The sequence below is a fragment of the Narcine bancroftii genome, chromosome 2 (genome assembly GCF_036971445.1).
Source record: "Narcine bancroftii isolate sNarBan1 chromosome 2, sNarBan1.hap1, whole genome shotgun sequence".
Classification (NCBI taxonomy): domain Eukaryota; kingdom Metazoa; phylum Chordata; class Chondrichthyes; order Torpediniformes; family Narcinidae; genus Narcine; species Narcine bancroftii.
Window position 1 is genome coordinate 202,063,600 of NC_091470.1, and position 21,927 is coordinate 202,085,526.

The following is a 21,927-nucleotide window of genomic DNA, read 5'->3' on the forward strand; positions in this document are numbered from 1 at the left end:
AAGAAGAAGAATAAACAACACAGAAAAGAAAATAAATAAAATGGATATGACCTTAACAGAAATGGGGGAAAAAAATGGACAAGATGGAAGAACGGGCAATAGCAGCAGAAATGGAGGTAGAAGACTTAAAAAAGAAATTGGAGGAATCTAATAAAAAAACTAAAGAGACACAAGAATTACTAGCCCAAAAAATAGATATAATGGAAAATTATAACAGAAGAAATAACATAAAGATAGTGGGCCTTAAGGAAGATGAAGAAGGCAAGAATATGAGGGAGTTTATAAAAGAATGGATCCCTAAGGCCCTAGGATGTCCAGAACTACAGCAAGAAATGGAAATAGAAAGGGCACATAGAGCATTGGCCCCTAAACCACAACCTCAACAAAAACCAAGATCTATTGTAGTAAAATTCCTAAGATATACTACAAGAGAAAAGGTACTGGAGAAGACAATGGAAAAAGTAAGAGAGGGCAACAAACCACTGGAGTATAAAGGGCAAAAAATCTTCATTTATCCAGATATAAGCTTTGAACTCCTAAAGAAGAGAAAAGAGTTCAATACAGCAAAAGCGATTTTATGGAAGAAAGGATATAAATTTACACTGAAGCATCCTGCGGTATTGAAAATATTTATTCCAGGACAACAAAACAGACTATTCTCGGATCCAGAAGAAGCACGAAAATTTGCAGAACAATTACAAAAATAGACTGAGGGATGAAGACGGGTAATGAGAGCAAAAATGATCACGATTGATATGTATGTGGGTAAAGACAAAAATAGACTGAGGGATGAAGACGGGTAAGGAGGGTAAAAATGACCACGATTGATATGTATGCGGGTAAAGAGGTATAAGAGTGAATAGAGACAATGGGCATATGTGAAAGTATCTGTAATTAGAGGAAAACATAGAGAGTATAGACAAGAATTAATAAGGGCAGGTAATGGAATAGAGAGAATAAGGAGGGAATTAAAAGAGAGACCTTTGTGACATATAAAAAGCGAAATCTTTTCGGGGGGGCTGGGTGGGGGAAAAGAGCGGTCACTGCAAAATCAGTTGACGCTTGCGAGTGGATTCGCAAATCCAAATGGAGAGGGGAGATGTGGTTGTCCGACAAGGGATAAAGGGCAACTCAGGAGGGGAAGGGGAGATTGGGGATAAAGAAGATAGAAATAGGAGAATAAGGAAAATGTTGGATGTTGTAGGAATGTTGTCTGGTAAAGAGTTGAAAATAAGAAAACAGAAATGGAAAAGGAGGAAAGGTAATGATGGAAAAACGGAAAGAGAAGATAAACAAAATATAAAATGGCTACGCTGAACTATATGACTCTAAATATTAATGGAATACATAACCAAATTAAAAGGAAGAAACTACTAAATTTACTGAAAAAGGAAAAAATAGATATAGCATTTGTCCAAGAAACACACTTAACTGAATTGGAACACAAGAAATTAAAGAGAGATTGGGTAGGACATGTAACAGCAGCATCGTATAATTCAAAAGCAAGAGGAGTGGCTATATTAATTAGCAAAAATGTGCCATTTAAAATAGAAGAGGAAATAATAGATCCAGCAGGGAGATATGTTATGATAAAATGTCAGATATATTCAGAGCTTTGGAATCTACTTAATATATATTCACCTAACGAAGAAGATCAAAAGTTTATGCAAGATATCTTTTTGAAGGTAGCTAATACGCAAGGGAACATACTAATAGGAGGGGATTTCAATCTGAATTTGGATCCAAATATGGATAAAACGGGGAAAAAAATTAACAGGAAGAACAAAGTAACCAAATTTATAATTAAATCAATGCAAGAAATGAAACTTGTGGACATATGGAGGAAACAAAACCCAAAAGAAAAGGAATACTCATACTACTCGACTAGACATAAAACATACTCAAGGATAGACCTATTCCTGTTATCAGCCCACATTCAAGGGAGAGTTAGGAAAACGGAATATAAAGCTAGACTATTATCGGACCATTCACCCCTGTTATTGGCAATAGAGCTAGAGGACATCCCTCCAAGAATGTATAGATGGAGATTAAACCCCATGCTACTTAAAAGACAGGATTTTAGAGAATTTATTGAAAAACAACTAAAAATGTACTTTGAAGTAAATACGGAATCAGTGGAAGATAAGTTTATACTATGGGACGCAATGAAAGCATTCATTAGAGGGCAAATAATAAGTTATGCAACCAAGATGAAGAAGGACTATAATCAGGAAACAGAGCAGTTGGAAAGGGAAATAATAAACATAGAAAAAAAATTAGCAATAAAGGAAGATACAACCAAAAGAAGAGAATTGGCGGATAAAAAAATAAAATATGAAACATTACAAACATATAAGGTGGAGAAGAATATAATGAAGACAAAACAGAAATATTATGAACTAGGTGAAAAAACACACAAAATCTTAGCATGGCAGCTTAAGACAGAGCAAACTAAGAAAATGGTATTGGCAACAAGGAAAAAAGACAAACAAATTACATATAATCCAAAAGAAATTAAGGAAAACTTCAGAGAATTCTATGAACAATTATACCGAACCGAAAACGAAGGGAAAGAAGGGAAAATAGATAAATTTTTGACTAAAATTGAACTACCAAAACTACAAATAGAGGAACAAAATAAATTAACAGAACCATTTGGAACAGTAGAAATACAAGAGATAATAAAAAATTTACCAAATAATAAGACACCAGGAGAGGATGGACTCCCAATAGAATTCTACAAAACATTTAAAGACCTAATAATACCGCCCCTCCTGGATGTAATCAACCAGATTGATGAGACACAAAACTTACCAGATTCATGTAAAACAGCAATAATTACAGTGATACTAAAACAAGGGAAAGATCCACTCTCACCAGCGTCATATAGACCAATATCTCTGCTAAACACAGATTATAAGATAATAGCTAAACTATTAGCGAACAGATTAGCAGAACAGGTACCGAAAATGATAAATTTAGACCAAACTGGATTTATCAAAAAAAGACGCACAACAGACAATATTTGTAAATTTATTAACTTAATTCATGCAGTAGAAGGAAATAAAGCACCGGCAGTAGCAGTTGCTTTAGACGCAGAGAAGGCCTTCGACAGAGTAGAATGGAATTACTTGTTCAAAGTATTGCAAAAATTCAGTTTACCGGAGAAGTTTATTAATTGGATTAAAGCATTATATGAGGGACCGTTAGCGAAAGTGACAGTAAATGGACATGTATCAAAGCAATTTAACTTAAGCAGGTCAACGCGGCAGGGATGCCCACTATCACCATTATTGTTTGCGCTAGCTATAGAACCACTAGCAGAATCGATAAGAAGAGATAATAATATAAAAGGAATAAAAATAAAAGACAGGGAATATAAAATCAGTCTGTTTGCGGATGATGTGATAGTGTACTTAACAGAACCAGAACTATCAATAAAAGAACTATATAAGAAATTGAAGGAATATGGAGAAGTGTCGGGATACAAGATAAACGTAAATAAAAGTGAAGCAATGCCTATGAATAACGCGGATTTCTCAAAATTTAAGGAGGAATCCCCATTCAGATGGCAAACGCAGGCAATAAGATACCTAGGTGTGCAAATAAACAAAAATCTAGGCCAATTATATAAACTCAATTACAATCCACTAATGAAAAAATTACAGGACGATTTAGAGCATTGGAAAGAGCTACCACTAACACTGATAGGAAGGATAAACTGTATTAAAATGAACATTTTTCCAAGGATACTATACTTATTTCAGGCATTGCCAATACAACTGACAGAAAAATTCTTCAAAGAGTTAAAGAAAATAATAAGGAGATTTTTATGGAGAGGGGGGAAACCGAGGATAGCACTAGATAAATTAACAGAATGGTATAAACAAGGAGGCTTACAATTGCCAAACTTCAAAAATTATTATAGAGCCGCACAATTAAGGTACCTATCAGATTTTTATCAAACAAGGGAAAAACCAGACTGGACGAGACTAGAATTAGATAAAATAGGGGAAAAGATACCTGAACACATATTATATAAATGGGACGAAAAATTGGTACAACATAGAACTTCTCCAGTATTACACCATCTCCTCAATATATGGAAGAAGATTCATGTAGAAAGAAATAAAATAAATTACCAAATACCAAAACTAATATTGACGCAAAATAAGCTACTCCCTTTTACAATAGACAACCTTGCCTTTAGAAAATGGGAAAAAAAAGGGATTAAAAGAATAGAAAATTGTTTTTCAGGAAGTAGATTCTTATCCTTTGAACAAATGAGAGATAAGTACAATATAACTGGAGATACAGCGCTGGCATATTACCAACTGAGATCCTACTTGAAAGATAAATTAGGAAGCAACTTGAGTTTACCAGAGGGAAGTAACCTTGAATATGTGATTACAGATACAATGTTAATCAAAAGATTTATAAAAAATATGTATATTAAACTGCAAGAAAAGGAGAATGAGGAAACAAATGGTAAAACTAAACAAAAATGGGAACAAGATTTAAATATAAAGATAAAAAAGGAAACATGGGAGAAGTTATGCTCTGGAACGATGAGAAATACAATAAATACGAGGCTGCGTATGATACAATATAATTGGTTACACAGACTATACATTACACCGCAAAAGTTAAATAAATGGGACCCAACAGTATCTGATAGATGTTTTCGATGTAAAAAAGAAAGGGGAACAACAATTCATGCAATCTGGACATGTGAGAGAGTAGAAAAATTTTGGGATGATCTCAATCAGATATTAAATAAAATAACAGAAAACAATATACCAAAGAATCCAGAGATCTTTCTCCTAAGTAACATAAAAAAATAAAGAATTTGGAATTGACTTGGAAGATGCACAAAAAAGATTTGTCAAGATAGCCCTAGCCGTAGCAAAAAAATGTATTATGTCAACCTGGAAATTGGAAGATAATTTGAAAATACAACAATGGTATATAGAAATGAATAAATGTATTCCATTAGAAAAAGTAACATATAGTTTAAGAAATAATATTGAAATATTCGAACAAGTATGGGAGCCTTACATTAAATACAATAGCGAAAACCGACCGGGAACAAACATTACCTAAGTTGATGGAAGGAGAAGAAAAGAAAAGAATGGACTCAGTAGAGTTTCTGGTGTATTTTTGTTGAATGACAACATTGTCTAACTGAATTAATGCAACCTAGATTGTATACCTAAAATGGATGAGAGGGGGGGGGGGTGGGGGGGTGGCTTGGGAGGAGGGAGGGGGGAGGGAGAAAAAGTCACTGTAAATGTGTGGAAAAGAAAAAGTGTATATCATGGCTATTGTGATTTATGGTGTGAAAAATAAAAAATTAAAAAAAAACCTTTGTTTCTCGGTATACTGTGCTTGTGGGTGATGGGTACTGAACAAGTTAAACCCTCATTTCTCAGTATACTGTGCTTGTGGGTGGTGGGTACTAAACAAGTTAAATCCTCATTTCTTGGTATAGTGTGCTTATGGGTGGAGGGTACTGAACAAGTTAAACCCTTGTTTCTAGGTATAACATGCCTGTGGGCTGTGGGTGCTGAACAAGTTAAACCTTTGTTTCTTGGTATACTGTGTTTGTGGGTGGTGGGTACTGAACAAGTTAAACCTTTGTTTCTTGGTATACGGTGTTTGTGGGTGGTGGGTGCTGAACAAGTTAAACCCTCGTTTCTAGGTATACCATGCCTGTGGGCGGTGGGTGCTGAACAAGTTAAACCTTTGTTTTTCAGTATACTGTGCTTGTGGGTGATGGGTACTGAACAAGTTAAACCTTCGTTTCTCGGTATACCATGCCTGTGGGTGGTGGGTACTGAACAAGTTAAACCTTCGTTTCTTGGTATACTTTGCTTGTGGGTGGTGGGTACTGAACGTTAAACCCTCGTTTCTAGGTATACCATGCCTGTGGGTGGTGGGTGCTGAACAAGTTAAACCTTCGTTTCTAGGTATACCATGCCTGTGGGCGGTGGTTGCTGAACAAGTTAAACTCTCATATCTCAGTATACTGTGCCTAAGGATGGTGGGTACTGAACAAGTTAAACCCTCGTTTCTTGGTGGTGTGTACGTTAATCTGTCATTGTGTGCCCTTCTTGTGAATTCCCGTGTGCAAATAAAGACCACTGTTTGTTCATAACACGTGTCCAGCCTTGATTCTCTTTGAACCCATTGACCCTACGCTGAACACACCACTACACTAACGATGCCGCCCTTTGTACTCATGTAGAGAATCACAAACTGGTTGACCACTCACTGCCTTGTGCTTCAGCAAGTTGTCAAGTCTCCAGTAGTTGTCCTTGGCCGGCCTTTTGAGGTAAATTTCTGGACTTAGCCTGCAATGAGGATGGGAAATTCTCAGCAAGATTTTATTGCCCTGACGGTACTCTCCACAGAACAAAAGCCAAGCCTGTTCTATATTCCCTGGCTGCACTCTGCAGACACCTACGTTGACAGATCTGGCCCGCACAGCAACAACAAAACACTCTTTGTGATTTTGATAAATGACCCGGTTGAAGAGGCGGAAGGATGGGTCAGTAAGTTTGCGGATGATATGAAGGTTGGACGAGTTGTGGATGGTGTTAAAGGTTGTCGTAGGTTACAAGAGGATATAGAATTGGGCAGGAAAGTGGCAGATGAAGTTCAATCCTGATAAGTGTAAGGTGATGCATTTTGGAAGGACAAGCCAGAAGGCTGATTACAGGGTTAATGGACAGTTACTTAAGAGTGTGGATGAACAGAGGGATCTTGGGTCCAAATCTCTACATTCCTCAAGGTCACCACACAGGTTGATAGGACAGTTAAGAAGGCCTATAGGATGCTGGGCTTCATTAGTCGGGGGATTGAGTTCAGGAGTCGTGAAGTGATATTGCAGCTCTACAAATCTCTGGTGAGACCACACTTATTGTGTTCAGTTCTAGTTTCCCCTATTACAGGAAGGACGTGGAAACTGCGGAGAGGGTGCAGAGGAGATTGACCAGGATGTTGCCTGGATTGGAAAATAAGTCTTATGAGGCAAGAACTGGGACTTTTCTCTTTGGAGCGAAGAAGGACGAGAGGAGATTTAATAGAGGTTGATAAGATTCTGAGAGGCATCGATAAGATGGACGGCCAGTGCCTTTTTCCCAGGGCGGGAGTAGCAAACACCAGAGGTGTACAAAATGAAGGGAGCGAAGTTTAGGGGGACATCAGAGAGTTTTTTTTAAACACAGAGAGTTGTGGGGGCCTGGAACGCCTCGCCAGGGGTGATGGTGGAGGCTGGAACATTGGGGGCATTTAAGAGATGGGCAGATGGATGGAAGAAAGATAGAGGGTTATGGGATTTCGATTTTTTTGGTAGATCGGCACAACATCGAAGGACTGAAGGGCCTGTACTGTGCTGTGGTGTTGTAGGTTCTATGCAGGGGACACTGACCACATCTGTGGAGAGAGAAACAGAGTTAATGTCAGGGTGGAAGAACTGGGAAGGGGACAAGAGAAGTAAAATATAGAATGAAAATCTGCAGACACGGGTTGAAGTAAAAACACAAAATGCTGAAGAAACTCAGCATTTATAGTCCTTTATAGAACAGAGGTAAAAATACATCACCTTTACTGGGTACATCCTACCTTGGTTTGTCCTTCTGTCCAAACATCGCAATAGGCCCTGCTCATTCCACACACCTACCACCCCTTCAGTAAAAAGTTACCTCTCAGATCCCATATAAATATCTCCCCCCGCTCACCTTTAACCTATGTCCTCTAGTTATCGGTTCCTGACTCGCGGGAAAAGACTTTCTATGTTTATCCAATCTATTCACTTTGTGATTTTCACACCTCCATGAGCTCTCCCCTCGCCCTTCTCCACACACTGGGACAAATCCCCAGCCTGCGCGGCCTCTCCCTGGAGCTCAGATGAGTTGAATGTCTCCTCCGCACTACAGTGGATGGACAGTGAATTTTTCCCAGCACTACTCACCACCAATCAGCGATGAAGATCTCCTCCTTGGCCTGATTCAAAGCATCCGCCACAGCGGAGAAATATCCACTCCCATTCACAAACCTGCAAACACAAGCCCAAGTCACGGCACGAAGATTGGAAGAGTTGCGGATGGAGCTGAAGATTGTTGTAGGTCTCCTAAAGGACGCAGAGTTGGGCAGTAAAATGGCAGATGGAGTTCAATCCGGATAAGGGTGAGGCGATGCATTTTGGAAGGACAAACTTGAAGGCTGAGTACAGGGTTAATGGTCAGTTACATCACAGTGTGGATGAACAGAGGGACCTTGGGTTCTCTCATCAATAGTTAAGAAGGCCTTTGGGTCACTGGGCTTCACATTGATGGGGGATTGAGTTCAAGAGTTGAGAGGTCACATTGCAACTTTACAAATCTCTAGTGAGACCACACTTATTGTGCTCAGTTCTGGTCATCTCATTTCAGGAAGGATGTGGAAGCCATGGAGAGGGGGCAGAGAAGATTCACCAGGATGTTGCCTGGATTGGGAAATAGGTCTTATGGGGCCAGGTTAGCAGAGACTTTTCTCTTTGAAGCGAAGAAGGACGAGAGGAGACTTTTTGAGATTCTGAGATAGGGTGGATGGTCAGCGCCTGCTTCCCAGGACAAACACCAGAGGATGCGTAGAAAGTTAGGGAAAGTGTAGGAGGTATCGGGATCTGCAGACACTGCATGTCTCCGAAGGCAACTCTACTTCACTTCCCTTGTTGGGTGTTGGATTAGTGGCCCCTTTTTGTGAAGCTTCACAGGGAAAACGACCCAGCCTCAGTGGGGGGGGGGGGGTGGGGAACAGACCTACTTGTGTTCACTCCATCTATAGCCCTCATAATTTTGAATACCTCCACCAAATCTCCCCTCGTTCTCCAACGCTCCAGGGAATAAAGTCTGAGCAGGGCAGATGGGGGGGAAGGTGAGAGGGGCCGAGGATGTGTTCGCTATCGAGGTTCTTTTCTGTGGACCGCCAGGGCGAGGGAGTAGGTTCACGACGGGGTCTCAGTCCATGGGCGAGGGAGAGGGTTCGCGATGGAAGCCACTGGGCCGAGGGTAGACCAACCTGGTTAATATTCCCTGTATCTCAGTTCCTGGCAATGTCATTGTAAATCTTCTCTTTCCTGTAGTTCGGTGACCAAAACTGCACACATTGGCCTCACCAATGTTTTATACAAATTTACCATAACATCCCAACCCCCTGTACTTGGATTTATAAAGGTCAAAAGCTCTCTTTACAACACTATCTGCCTGTGACCTCGTATTCAGGAGTCACGTTGCTGGATTCCCCCTGTTCTACTTCCTGTACTCGATCCCATTGAAGGCAATGCACCAGCCCGTCTCATCCAACAATCTGTACAAAGTGAAGGGATGAAGATACTAGTGGTAAGTTGTTTTTAATGCAGAGTTGTTGGGGCCTGGAATGCATACTGGGGGTGGTGGGGAAGGCTGGAACAAAAGGGGGCATTTACGAGACTCTTAGACTGGCATATGGATAAGGGGGTAATGAGGGTTTCGATTTTCATTGGTAGGAATATATGGATCAGCACAGCCATCGAGGGCTGAAGGGCCTGAACTACGATGTTTCTATGTTCCCGGCACTAACCCTGGGGAAGTGGGGGCAATTTACAGCAAATGATTAAGCCCTCATTGCACAGAGGACTGGAGGTGGGGGAGGGGGGCTCGAACTCTGGTCTCTGGCGCTGGGAGACGGCGACAGCAGTAGTGCGCCGCAGTGTGTTTGTGTCCAATGCAAAGAATTGAAGCTGGTCACTGGAGCGAAGGGTGCATTTACCAACGGCTGAGGATACCATGGCGTGCGGGGACGAACGAATCGAACCGATGGTCTGTGAGGAAGTCCTGGCCGTGCCTCTCGGCCAGATTGGTGATTTCCTGCTTCCACCAACAGGCCTGGCGATAACTGCTGCATTTGATGATCAGAGTCCTGCAAAAGAAAGAAACCGGTCATGGCAGAAGCAGCATCAAGAGGGCGTTGTGGCCGGGCCCCGTTCGCAGAAGTGCTGGGGAAACTCAGCAGGCCACGCTGCATCCATGGGGTAAAATGGCAACCATCATATTCCCTTCCCACTCCTCCTTCCCCACCAACCCGTCCCTCCCCCATCGGCGCCTGTGACCGCAAGAGATGCTCCACTTGCCTCACACCCCTTCCCTCCCCACAATTCGGGTCCGTCCGAGCGAAGTAATGCTTTACTCTTGTGAACCTGCGGGGGGTCCGGTGGCCTCCTCCACATCAGAGAGACTGGGCACAGGCTGGGAGATCGCTTCGTTGAGCCCCTCGGCTCTGTCCGCTGCGATAGCGCGGATCTCCCAGTGGCCGCCAATTTCAGTTCCACCCCCCCCCTCCCGTTCCCTTGCCGCCATGTCTAACCGTGGTCTCTTGCGTTGCTAGACTGAGATCCCCTGCAAAATGGAGGAACAACACCTCATCTTCCATCTGGGCCCCCTCCAACTGGATGGCATTAACATTGACTTCTCTGGTTTCCATTTAACCCCCTCCCCCAAAAATCTTTGTCCTCCCATCTCCTTCCTTCCCTCTAGTTCTCTTTCTCTCTTCCCTCTGTCTCCTTTCACAGAGCCAAGATCAATTCTCACCTCTCCACGTATCATATCCAACTAACACCTTTTGTCTGTTGGTCTGGACTCCTCCCCCTCTCATTCTCTCCCCTTTCTCTCCCCAGTCTTTATTCTGACACCCGCTTGCTTTTTGCTTACACCTTGAAGGAGGCATCAGGCCCGAAATGACCAGAATATATCTTTACTTTCTGTGGACGCTGCGAGACCAGCTGAGTTCCTCCAGAATTTCTGTGTGTTGTTACTACAGTCACAGGGTCTGCAGACTTCTATGTTCCATAGAATCATAGTTTGGCGGAGACTAGAAGGGCCAAAGGGCCTGTTCTCTGTGCTGTAGTGCCCTATAGTTCTCTGGATGTGCGGAACCTGCACGTTTCTTCCCTGCGCTCATGCCCGGTGCCTGCAGACCTCCCTGTTTAGCAGAAGCCTGAGGCCCAGTGCCTCAGTCTTCAAGAACAGTTCCTTCCCAACAGGTATCAGGCTTTTGAACTTCCCCTTACTACCCTAATGGGGGGAATGTGATGAACCGGAGGGGAGGGGAATAGGGGAGAATCTGACAAATTGGGGGGTTAACCATATAACCATAGACAGCACAGAACAGGCCAGTTTGGCTCTACTAGTCCATGCCGGAACAAATCCCCACAGTCCTAGTCCCACTGACCAGCACCTGGTCCATACCCCTCTAATCCTCTCCCCTCCATGTAATTATCCAGTCTTTCCTTAAATGTAAATAACGTTCTTGCTTCAACCACCTCTGCTGGAAACTTATTCCACATCCCAACCACCCTTTGCGCGAAGAAATTTCTCCTCATGTTCCCCTTATAATTTTCCCCCTGCAATCTCAAACCCTGGCCACTGGTTTGAATATCCCCCACTCTTAATTGAAAAAGCCTATCCATGTTGACTCTCTCTGTCCCTTTTAAAATCTTGAACACCTCCATCAAATTCCCCCTCAATCTTCTACGCTCCAGAGAAAAAAGCCCCAGGCTGCTCAACCTTTCTCTGTAACTCAAACCCTGACATCCTGTCAACATTCTCGTGAACCTTCTCTGCACTCTCTCTATTTTGTTTATATCCTTCCTATAATTCGGTGACCAAAACTGCACACAGTACTCCAAACTTGGCCTTACCAATGCTTTGTACAATTGCATCATAACATCCCAACTCTTGAATTCAATATTCCGATTTATGAAGGCCAACATTCCAAATGCCTTCTTCACCACACCATCTACCTGAGTATCAACTTTGAGGGTACTATTTACCATAACTCCTAAATCCCTTTATTGCTCTGCACACCTCAATTGTCTACCATTCAATGTATATGACCTATTTAGATTTGCCTTTCCAAAATGCAACACTTCACACTTATCCATATTAAATTCCATCAGCCATTTCTCAGCCCACTTCTCTAGCTTTCCTATATCTTTTTTTTAAGCTACGGTAATCTTCTTCACTGTCCACAATACCACCAATCTTTGTATCATCTGCAAACTTACTTATCCAATTCACCACCCCTTCTTCCAGATCGTTAATATATATAACAAACAATAGTGGACCCAGGACCAATCCCTGAGGAATTCCACTAGTCACCGGCCTCCAATTTGACAAACAATTTTCTACCACTACTCTCTGACACCTCCCATCCAACCATTTCACTACCTCCTTATTTACACCTAATACCTCCACCTTTTTCCCTAACCTCCTGTGGGGAACTTTGTCAAAAGCTTTACTAAAGTCTAAATAGACAACATCCACAGACTTCCCTTCATCAATCTTTTTTGTAACCCCCTCGAAAAACTCAATCAGGTTTGTCAAGCATGATCTACCCCTGACAAAACCATGCTGACTATTACCTATCAATCCCTGTTCTTCCAAATATTTGTAAATGCCATCCCTCAGAACACTTTCCATCAACTTACCCACCACAGACGTCAGACTCACAGGTCTATAATTTCCAGGCTTACATTTGGACCCTTTCTTAAACAGTGGAACAACATGAGCCACCCTCCAATCCTCTGGCACTACCCCTGTGACCAATGACATCCTAAATATCTCTGTTAATGGCCCCACTATCTGTACACTAGTCTCCCTGAGTGTCCTTGGGAATACATTGTCTGGACCCGGAGATTTGTCTGGGTGAATCAGGGGTGGGGGAAGGTGATGAATTAGGGGTGGGGGATCATGATGAAATGGAGGGGGGGGAACATGATGAATTGGGAGAAATGTGCTGAATAGGGTGGGGAAAGTTATTTATCGGGGTGGGGGGGGTGAACGTGATTAATTGGGGTCATGGAAACCAGGGGAACGTGACATACGAGTGATGGGGGCCCATGGGAACCTGGCATTTGGAGCAACCCCACGTGGCTGGGAGCCAGATCTCCTGGCACCTCCACCACAGGAAACATTCACACGTCCACACTGAAGAGCAGAGCATCTCTCAAGGTTACTGCTCAGGTTGATAGGATAGTTGAGAAGATCTATGGGACGCTGGGCTTCATTAGTCGGGGGATTGAGCTCAGGAATCATGAGGTCATGTTGCAACTCTACAAATCTCTGGTGAGATCACACTGAAAGTGTTGTGTTCAGTTCAGGTCACCTCATTATAGGAAGGATGTGGAAACTGTGGAGATGGTGCAGAGGATGTTGCCTGGATTGGAAAATAAGGCCAGGCCAGCAGAGCTGGGACTTTTTTCTCTGGAGTGAAAAAGGATGAGAGGAGACTTGATAGAGGCATCAGAAAGGTGGACGGCCAGCGCCTGTTTCCCAGGGTGGGTGGAGCAAAGACCAGGAGATGTCTGTACAAAGTAAAGGGAGGGAAGTTCAGGGGAGACGTCAGGGGTAAGATTTTGACACAGAGAATTGCGGGGGCCTGGAATGTCTTGCCAGGAATGGTGGTGGAGGGGACCTTAGGGGACATTTTAGAGACCCTTACACAGGCACACAGATGAAAGAAAAATAGAGGATTATAGGGCAAGGAGGGTTTCGGTTCTTTTGGTAGGTATATATGGGTCGGCACAACATCAATGGCTGAAGGGCCTGTACTATGCTCTAGTGTTCTAAGTTCTAACTGAATTCGGTCAGACCGGTTCAACTCTCTTCTCAGCCCTAGGGACATTTGCCTCCGTGCAGGAAAGCAGCCAAGCCCCAGAACAAATCTGATCCGTTCTCTGCCCCCGAGTCCCTCAGCAGAGCCATGTCTCCCCGGCTTCTTCCCGGCCTGCCCCAGGCTCCACTCGGGATCCACCTCCGGAGTGGGAACTCGGGAAGTGGCGCCTGCTTCCTCAGGAGGCATTGGGACCCTTCCATTGGGTGAAAAGCTGTCTGATGGATTCGAGGGGTGAGACTGATCGTGAGGGCCTCCACACATCCCTTCGCCACTCCCCCCCACCACTCGCGGAGTGCGCAGACCCATGAGGAAGCAGAGAGCTCGAACCTGGACAGGTTTTCGATCATCACGCCATACTTGGCCCCGGTGTCCTTGCTGCCAACCCGGACGTTGAATCCTTTGTCGAAGAGCAGCACGAAGGAGATGATGCCATTGGAGGGTCTCATGTAGAGCAGGAAAGAATCCTTGATGACAATCCACCTGGAACACAGTGGGGTGGTCAGGGGCAGGGAGGCAGTGTCACCGCCGACAGCCGGCAGCCACCCAGTGCGGGGCTTCGTGCTGCCGAACCAGAAACCACGAGGCTGTTGGCACATAGTCTCCTGCCAGGGATAGGATGAGGCAACATGGTGCTGCAGGGCTGTTGTCTTCCAGATCTAAGGACCCCGGTTCGATGCTGGCCTCTGGCACTGGGGCGGGGGGGTGAGGAAGTGTGTGTGTGTGTGTGTGTGTGTGTGTGTGTGTGTGTGTGTGTGTGTGTGCATGCAGGTGTGGGTGAAGAGCGGGGGAGTGTGGGGGGAAGAGAGGAGAGAGAGAGTGGGAGAAATGGGGAGAAAGGGGAAAGAAGGGGAGAGTGGAGGAGTGAGGGGTAGTAGGGAGGAGAGAGGGGGAGTGTGTGAGGAGAGAGGGAGAGGGGAGAAAGGGGAACAGGAGGAGTGTGAGATGAGGGGAGAGGAGGAGGGGAGGGGGAGAGAGAGGGGTGAAAGGGGAGAGGGGGGAAGAGGGGAGAGAGACAGTGGGTGATAGAGCATCAACTCTCACCATAATTCTGCCCTCCTTGACTGTCCAACAGACAGTACTACCTACGGGATGTCTTGCTGGACTGTTCGCAATGAATAACTTTACCACTGTACTTGAGCTGGGAAGGCGAAACTGACATGGAGAATGTTCTAACTCCTCTCCCACTCACCCTCACTCTCCACTCTTTCCTCATTCCTCACCCTCACCCCCTCACCCTCCCTTGCCCCCTCACCCCTCCTCCCTCCCTCATCTGAATCACCTCACAGCCCCTCCCTCACACCAACTTCTACCCACCCCTCTTCCTCACTAACTCTGCCTCACTCTCCCTCCCTCTCCTCACCCTCCCTCAGGCTCAGCTCCCCCTTCACCATGTCCCTTCCACACCTCCACCCTTAACCCCTCCATTCTTCCCCTTCACCCTTCTACCCCTCCATCCCTTTATCTCTCTCCTCCACACCATCCCTTCTCCCTCCACCCCTCCTCTTCTGCCCCATCCATTCACCCCTCCTCATCCCTTCACCCAAAACCTCCACCCTTCCATCCCTCCACCTTTCCATCTCTCCACCCTCTACCCCCTCCACCCCTCTCCCTCCATCTGTTCACCCCTCCCCTCCATCCCTCCACCTTCTTCCCCTCCATCCCAGAACCACCCCTCCATCTCTCCACCCTCCCCTCCACCCCCCATCCCCCCACCCACTGACCTCTTTGACCACTGGTAGCAGAACTGATGACGTCCACAACAGTTTAAGCCGGGAATCCTGTGCCCTCCGGAACGTTTCACAATCATCCCCTCCCTGACAATGGAACGGACAGAATTACAATCAATGTCACACAGGCCATTTGGCCCAGTGCCTCCATGCTGACCCAGATGCCATTCTGGGCCAGTCCCATGCATTGGCTCCCAGCTACACCCTTCTGGCCCATACATCCACCCGAATTTCTGAGCAATATTGTGATTGTCCCCACACCTACAGCCTCCTCTGCCTCCGACTTGCAGACCCCCCTCTGAGTGAAAGAGGTCCCACTTCAATCGGCAGCCTGGTTGGCGTGGTGGTTGACGCAATACTGTTACAGTGTAAGTGACCGGGACCGGGGTTTGAATCCCGTGCTGTCTATAAGGAGTGTGTTCTCCCCATGTCTGCGTGGGTTTCCCCAGGGGGGGCTCCGGTTTCCTCCCACCCTTCAAAATGTAGGGGGCAGGTCAACTGGGTGTAACTGGGCAGCGCAGGCTCGTGAGCCAAAAGGGCCTGTTATTGTGCTGTAACATTGTAATAAATTTGTAATTTAACCAAGTATTATGGGAAAATATGTCTTATAAGGCAAGGTTAGCAGAGTTGGGATTTTTCTCTTTGGAGCGTAGAAGGATGAGGGAAGACTTGATGGAGGTCTACAAGATTTAGAGTGGACAGCCAGAGGACATCTGTACAAAGTGAAGGGAGGGAAGTTTAGGGGAGATGTCGGAACGCCTCGCCAGGTGGTGTAGGCTGGAAGATTGGGGGCATTTAAAAGACTCTTAGATGGGCACATGGACCGAGGAAAAATAGAGGGTTACAGGGTAGGAAGGGTTTCGGTTTTTTGGGGAAGGTATATATGGGTCAGCATTGAGGGCTGAAGGGCCTGAACTGTGCTGTAGAGTTCTATGTTCCACACTCACAATGCAACAGATTCTGACCTCTGAATCCAACGCAGTGAACAGTGGCACCACTAGGCTTTTTGTTCCCAGTGCGGTAACTCATAGTGTCACCCCCATCCCCCATGGATCTCCCTCCAGTACCAGACCATCTAGAATCCCAAGTAATGCACTAATGTTACAGGTAAATCATACTTCCTGTAGATCACTGAAGGTAACGGCGATCGTAGTGAGATAAACAACTAGAAAAATTAAAATCACACCTTTACATTACAGTATCATACGCACGGCCTGAATGTATTTATATTTACATTGTTTCATGGGGTTTACGTGAAAATTTGGGAAGAAAACATTACTATTTTATTCTCAAAAACGTTATTGATTTCGGTTCACAAACACAATATTGTGGCTAAAACACCGGAACATTTGACAAAAGCTACACTGGCAGCCACAAAAACAACAGCGCTTGCTTATGCGGACGGAACCGTGGGACTCCAAGCGCCGCTGCCATTGGGTCATAATGACAGCTCTGACCGGAGCATGTTGGACGGCTCAAAAAGGAGTTTTAGCCTCATAGGGAGATTAATATGTGTCCAGCTGGGCTTACGGAAAATGGTTTTGTCGTTATCACAGACGACAGGGATATTTTTATACAAAATAATACATTTCTGCTGAAACCCTGCACAAACATTTTATCGACATTCATTGTAGTGTCGGCCCCTGTGGTGAACCACTGTTATGCCATGATTGGCTGATGTTGGCTGGACCAATCCTAACCATGGCCCCTTCCATGCTGCCCCTTTTCTCCTTGTTTCGATCAGTCAATGAGGTTGATGGTTGTTCCAGTCTTTAGTTAATAAAAACCTAATAGTTTCCCAACTCCAGCCTTTTGTGGTACATCACCCCCCACCGATGCTGTCACCTGTCGCAGTGCACCCCCCCCCCCTTAGTGATGCTAGTGGCTGTGGGAGGTGACTGAGGGTTCAAGGGAGTTAAGGAACAGACCCTCAGCCCAGCACATCCCTGCTGACCCTGCTGGGCCAGTCCCATTGGCTGACATTTGGCCCACCCTCCTTCCAAGACCCTCCGGTCCATAGAATCTGACCAAACTGCGGCCAAATCGAGCTACTCACAATCCTTTCGGGCCCAAGTCTTCTATGAAGGACAACTCGCTCACATCCAAGAAGGCCATCTGGAATGAAATGCAGCACACTTAGCCAAAGATTGAAGCGGATGGAAAATCCGACGTCAAGCCAAAATTGTATTCGATGGGGTGGAGGGTGTCTGAGCTGAAGGGAGAGGTCAAGCATTTGGGGGCTTAATCCCCCAGAGCGCAGGGGCACGTGAAGACGGAAATCAGAATCATGTTCATTGCCATGAGTCTGCAGCACATTCTTGACGATAAAATTAATGCAAAATAAGAAAAAAATGTGGGGCAGGGCCTGTGGCTCGCTCTCCATTCAGGAATCTGATGGCGGGGGGAAAGGAAGAAGCCATCCTTGTGCCACTGAGTCTCGTCTTCAGGCTCCTGGACCTCCTTCCCAATGGTAGCAGTGTGAAGAGGGCATGGCCTGGGTGGTGAAGGCCCTTGATGACAGAGGTTGCTTTTTTAAGATGCCGCCTCTTGTAGATGTTCTGGACGGAGTGAAGACTGATGTCCGAGATGGCTCTGGCCAAGTTCACAGCTCCCTGAAGCCCTTTCCTGTCCTGTGCATTCCGTGAAATCTCCCTCTTTGGCCCACGGTGCTGGGCTAACCCCTACAAATGTGCTCCACACCAACCTCACAGCCCATAACCCTCTCCTGTTCTTCAATAAGTCACAGAAATCTCCCGCACAGTCCAGGCTCGCTGACCCATGGTGTGCCGATAACAATGACCTGCTCTAACAGCTGAATAACCCTTCACTTTCCATGTACCTATCTCTTCGAATGGGTAATCTTCAGTTTTTAAATAAAATTTAGACATTCAACATGGTAGCCGACCATTTTGGTCCACGAGTCCGTGCCTACACCCCATTAACCTACAACCCCCGTACGGTGGGAGGAAACTGGAGCCCCCGGAAGAAACCCACACAGACATGAGGAGAGCGTAAAAACTCCTTACAGGTTTGAACTGTGGGCCGGAAGGGCCTGTTACTGTGCTGTGTTTCTAAATTAAAAATTAAAATTCCATGACACACGACTCCACGATTTCTAGGCAAACGAGGGATCTGTAGGTGCTGGAGAGTGAGAGGCACCCCATGGGTGAAAAGAAACTGACAGCCAGAGCTGCTGTAACGGCAGCGCAGTGGCCAGTGTGGACCCGGGGAGAGCGTGCTCCAAAGGGTCCAACCGCCTGGTCTTAATGTCAGTTGGGGGGGGGGGGCCTCCATCCAGGGCTTAAAACTGTTGGGGTGACCAGGTGTCAGAACCAAGATGCGACAAGGGAGCCGATCGTGTCCAGAGGTGGGCAAGGGGAGCTCGGGCCACTGATGGTTTGGTCTGGAGGAGCAGGGTCACTGGTGGGGGTGGGGGTGGGATGGACTCTCCATCTCCTTCTCTGGCTGTAAGGGCTGCTGGGCAATTTCTGCTGACAGCGAAGCTTTGTCTGCCGTCGTGTAGATCAATGATTCTCAACCTTTTTCTTTCCACTCACATCCCATCTGGAGTAACCCCTACGCCATCGGGGCTCTGTGATTAGTCAGGGGTGGCTTAAGGTGGGATGTGAGAAGGAAGAAAACATTTGAAGACCACTGTTTTAATCGTCCCTCGTTGACTCGTTATGTGCATGGTTTCAGATCTCCAAAGGAAATGGGCCAATGACCATCTTTCTCAAGCAAAATATTTCAGTCACAATTGGGTTTGGAGCAGTGATTCTCAACCTTCCCTTCCCACCCACATCCCACCTTAAGCAATCCCTGATTGATCACAGAGCCCCGATGGCATCGGGATGACTTAAAGTGCGATGTGAGTAGAAACAAAAAGGTTAAGAACCATTGGGATATAGGGAGAAGGGCGGCCAGTGGGGAAAATGGATCAGCTGAATGGCAGGGCAGACTCGATGGGCTGAATAGCCCATTTCTGGTCCTATGCCTTCCCAATCTTATTGGCAAGACAGCCGCAATGGCCTTATTAAAACAAATAGAATCTGATCCTTGCCATTGGTTTTTGTGCACCGTTCTGCACGTGCCATTCACAGTGGGAGCGCAACACATTGACCTCTTCAGAGGTGTACACTGACTACACTGCTTGTAACCCAGGGAAGGAAGGACAGAGAGGACGTTACCATTCCATGATAGTTTCTGTAGAAGGACTTCTCCAGAAGGGAATTCAGATATTCCTCTAGGCGCTTCTGCATAATAAGGATTGGGAGGCACACAACAGATTGTAGACCCTGGAATCTGGAGCAAGAAACTCTCACCACCCACTTCCCGACCATACCCACCCCCCTGGTCTCCCCTCCCCCTCACAGCCCCCTCTCACCCAGACTCCTCCCCCCTCCCTTCCCCCTTCCCTTGGCTCCCCCATCCCCTGGTTTCCTCCCTCCTCTACCCCTGGCCCCCTCTCCCTTGAGAACCCCCTCCCTTGTCTCCTCTCTCACCCCAGTCTCTCGACTATACCCCCCTCCCTTCACAGTATTCCTCCCTCCTCCTGGACTCCCCTATCACCCCCTAGTCTCCCCATCCGATCTTCCCTTCCCCTCAACTCCTCCCTCCAGTCTCCCCGTTTCCCCTCACCCCCAGCCTCCCCCTTACCCAGTTTCCCCCTCCTGCAACCTTCCCTCATCTCTCCCCCCCCTCCAGTTTCCCCTCCCCCAATTTCCCCTCCCCTGGTTTCCCCCTCTCCCCAGTTACCCCTCCCCTTAAGTGTCCTCTTCCCCCAGTCTCCCCCATCTACCCTGTCCAGACACCACCCCCACCCCACATCTCCCCTCTCTCCTCCAACACTCCCCCCACCTGACTGTGTGGATGGATGGGAAGGGTATGGAGGGCTATGGCCTGGGCGGATGTTAACTGAACTGGCAGTATCATGACCCGGCATGGACTCGAAGGGCTGAAGGGCCTGCTTCTGAGCTGTCATGTCCTGTGAGTCATTCCCGGTTGGGCTGGGCTCCTCCCCCATGCCTCTCCGCGGACCAAGCTCTCGGCTTAAGGTGCCCCCCACTCACCTGCTTGCTGGAGGCTTTCCTCATGGAGGCCCACTCTGGCTGGTGAGGCAGGGCCGGCATCGTCATGGCAACTCTAGGTTCCCCTCTCAGTCCCTGTGGCCCTGCCAGTCTTGAGGGTGACAGGGTCAGAGGCAACCAATGAGAAGGCACATCCCCTTTCCCATGACATTAGCCCCACCCACCTCACACTCTTTCATCTTTAGACATTATTCACTTTAGTTCAAGGTCATTATCACCTGACTGTACCTGTACAAGTGTTTCTCCAGGCCACGGTGCATTCACACGCGTGCATGCACACCCACACACACACTCAAACTCATGCATACACACAAATGCGCGCACACATACAATCACACACTCAAACACATGCACAAACATTCACACTCACACAGAGAAACAATGCCTGATTTTCCATCTGGGCCCTCTCCAGCCGGATGGCGTTAATGTCAACTTCTCTGCTTTCTGCTGGCCCACTCCCCATTCTCCCTCCCTTCCCCATCCCTCTGTCTCCTTCCCTCCAACTCTACACCCCCTTCCCTCTCCATTCACAGAGCCATCCCCTCCCCCCATTTGCTGCTGTGCCTTCCTTCCCTTATCCACCTATTGCTTCCTGCCTGTGGGACCATGCTCTTCCCCCTGCCCCTCTTCCCCCCCCCCATTTAGTTTGGGCGGCTGCCGACATTTTGCTCGAACTGAGCCTGAAACGTTGGTTCTGTATCTTTATCTTTGCTGGTTAAAGCACTCTGTTTGACCAGCTGAGTTCCTCCAGTTTTGTGTCCGCAGACTTCCGCATTTTACTTCTTACCAATCCTCATAATGTTATAAATTTCTGTCCGCTAAATGTGTGTAGAAAGGTCTCGGAAGAGATTCTGTTTTGAGAGAGCTCCCAGTTCCACAGAGCCCAGTACTCCCGGGGAGGTGAGAAGAGCGGACAGGTCAGAGATTCTCACCTGGTTAAAGGTCGAATGACCCGAAACTTGAACTTGTGCTTCATCAGGTCCCTGTGCAGTTCTTCAAAATGCTTGAATTTCTTCTTCAGTGTCCAGGTGAAGTTGCCATGGGTGACCCTCATCATGTAAACAGTGCTGGGTCGTACCTTGGTGCAGTGAAATAGGGGAGCAAGAACAACATTCAGATTTATTCTCAGAGTACATTGATTTTTAAAAATTTTAAAAAATTTAATATAAAACCACATAGTTCAAACTTAATCCGAATGCATGCGGTATTTTATACGAAAGATAGAAGGAAGTCTAAAAAAATACAGAAGAAAGAAAAACCTCCTCTAAATCCCCCCCCACCCCCACAAACTAATAAAAGGGACATAAGAACTGCCACAGGAGACTTCTCTTTCCTATCCTTTTAAACATATTGATATATTCATGGAGAAAGGGAATGTTCGAGATTCGTTTTAATACCAACAATTTGTAAATAAAGGA

General features: G+C 46.2%; 1 protein-coding gene across 4 annotated transcripts in view; it reads right to left on the reverse strand.

The window, feature by feature from the left end:
- LOC138755003 (phospholipase D1-like) overlaps window positions 1-21,927 on the reverse strand; it is a 73,498-nt gene that overhangs the window by 30,594 nt on the left and 20,977 nt on the right. For 2 of the 4 annotated variants that reach the window (XM_069920130.1, XM_069920131.1), the window contains 9 exons: window positions 21,442-21,587; window positions 20,492-20,600; window positions 19,610-19,675; window positions 17,479-17,537; window positions 15,417-15,509; window positions 14,023-14,175; window positions 9,793-9,942; window positions 7,976-8,059; window positions 6,275-6,353 (listed from right to left, as the gene is read on the reverse strand). In XM_069920130.1, the coding sequence (XP_069776231.1) occupies window positions 6,275-6,353; window positions 7,976-8,059; window positions 9,793-9,942; window positions 14,023-14,175; window positions 15,417-15,509; window positions 17,479-17,537; window positions 19,610-19,675; window positions 20,492-20,600; window positions 21,442-21,587 (939 nt within the window). Of the gene's footprint in view, window positions 1-6,274; window positions 6,354-7,975; window positions 8,060-9,792; window positions 9,943-14,022; window positions 14,176-15,416; window positions 15,510-17,478; window positions 17,538-19,609; window positions 19,676-20,491; window positions 20,601-21,441; window positions 21,588-21,927 lie in introns of those variants that run through there. The other 2 variants (XM_069920132.1, XM_069920133.1) reach the window with 2 other exon arrangements.